The 1,829-nt window shown below is 52.4% G+C and overlaps 1 protein-coding gene across 1 annotated transcript in view; it reads left to right on the top strand.

Annotated features, from left to right (window-relative positions):
• Positions 1-38: 38 nt before the first annotated feature.
• PTH1R (parathyroid hormone 1 receptor) overlaps positions 39-1,829 on the top strand; it is a 94,024-nt gene continuing 92,233 nt past the window's right edge. The window contains exons 1-2 of the mRNA XM_031062805.1: positions 39-82; positions 218-353. Of these exons, the coding sequence (XP_030918665.1) occupies positions 279-353 (75 nt within the window). The 5' untranslated portion in view covers positions 39-82; positions 218-278. The remainder of the gene's footprint in view (positions 83-217; positions 354-1,829) is intronic.

Consider the following 1,829-nt stretch of genomic DNA (forward strand, 5'->3'; position numbering starts at 1 on the left):
GAGCCGCGGCGCTGAGCGCCTCCGCCGCCTCTGCCCATCCATGGGCTCCGCCGCGGGATTTTGGGAGCTGCCCGCCACTCCAGCCATGAGAAAACGAGGAAAAACGCCGGGATCTCTCGTCATGTGCCTCTCGGGCTGAAAAGCTGGGGAGCCGGAGGAGCAAAATCGCTTCGCGGATCCGGGAGGACGAGGAGAAACCCGCGCCGCTGGAATTCCGAGCTCGCCTCCTCCTCCCGCTTCCCTGCGCGGGGCTGGATGCTGGAAGCAGCCCCTTGGATATGGGATCATATCTGGTGTATCCCAGCCTGGGTTTGATCCTCTGCTGCTCCGTGCTCAGCTCCGTCTACGCGCTGGTGAGTCCCGCTGGGTTTTTTTTTCTTTAATTATTTTTTCTATATTTTTCTTTTCCCCGTGTTTTTGGTTTTTTTCTCCCGGAGGATCCGCGCGGATCCCGCCGCCAGGAGGGATAAACGAGGGGATGAAGGATTAAGAAGCTGTTTGGGGTTGTTGGGATCCGCTGGCGCTGCAGTGAAAATGTCTGTGCTTCCCGGGAGTTGGGATCGCTTGGGAAGCTCCGGGCAGGACGTGCGAGCTTTGACAGGGATCTGGGACCGCGTCTGGGGCAAAATTTCGGGATCTGCCCATGGAGAAAGGACAACTTTGCTCCCTTTTTCATATTTTTATTTCTTTTTTTCCCTCCCCTTTTTAATTTTTTATTCTGCTTTTATTTTTTTACATTTCTCTTTCATTTTTTTCTTTTTTTCTTCTCTTTTTTCTCCTATTCCTTTTCCTTTAATTTTTTCCTTTTTATTTCTTCCTTTTCCTTTCCCTTCACTTTTTCTCTTCCTTTTCCCTTCCTCATTCCCTTCCCTTTTCCACTCTCCTCCACCTTTTGCTTCCCTTCCTCTTTTCCTTCTTCCTTTCCCTTTCCCTTCCTCTTCTCCTCCTTCCTCCTCCCTTTCCCTTCCCTTCCTCTCCACCCCCTCCAAGCCAATTTCATTCCCAATTCTCCTTTCCCTGCAAATCCCAACGAAACTGAGCCTCTCCTCTGGAATTAAATTCAGGGAAAAACAGGGAACTTGTAGGAACCCTTTGCTCCTTGGCCCTTTCCACCCCTTCCTGCACACACTGGGATTCCCAAGGCTGGAAAACCGGGATAAACCCATCCAAACTGGGAAATGGTGTGAGAGCTGCAGCTCCAAAAGCTCCAGGAAGCAGGGAAGGGACATTTCTTAGGGAATCAGCCCCTGGATGTGGAGCCAGTGCTGGAATTCCCTGTGACAGGAGCTCTCCTGGCTTTCCCCATCCCTGGGATTCTCCCTGCTGCTCCCATTTCCCAGCGTTTTCCAGGAGGGAGCCAGGACACCCATGGGAGGTGGGATCTGCTCTCCAGGAGGGATGGAAGTGGGATTTGGGATTTGGGATTTGGGATCGGGATCACTCTGTCTCCAATCAGGCCCTTCCTGACCCTCCAGGATCCACCAGCCTGGGCCTCATCCCTGGATTTGGTAGTTTGGAATCTTGTGCAGAGCTGGGGGGGTTTCCAGCTTTTCCAGAGAGAAATTTCTCCTCACTAAATGAGAAGGAGCAGCCACTTGGAAAACCATCCCCGCCTGAGCCTATCCCTGTTCAAAGTGTGCTGGAACCTCCCAAAATCCAAAGAAAATTGGGGAAATCAGGAGAACCACTTGGAGATTTGTTGGGATTCCAGGGATGGATGAGGCTTTTCCCAAATTCCAGGGCTGGATCAGCATCTCCTGACTTTGGGGCCATGTCCAGGTCCTGCAGCACCTGCTGCCCCCTGCTCCAGGATTTCCCCAATTCCTGCT

This window comes from Geospiza fortis, unplaced genomic scaffold (assembly GCF_000277835.1).
Source record: "Geospiza fortis unplaced genomic scaffold, GeoFor_1.0 scaffold178, whole genome shotgun sequence".
NCBI lineage: Eukaryota > Metazoa > Chordata > Aves > Passeriformes > Thraupidae > Geospiza > Geospiza fortis.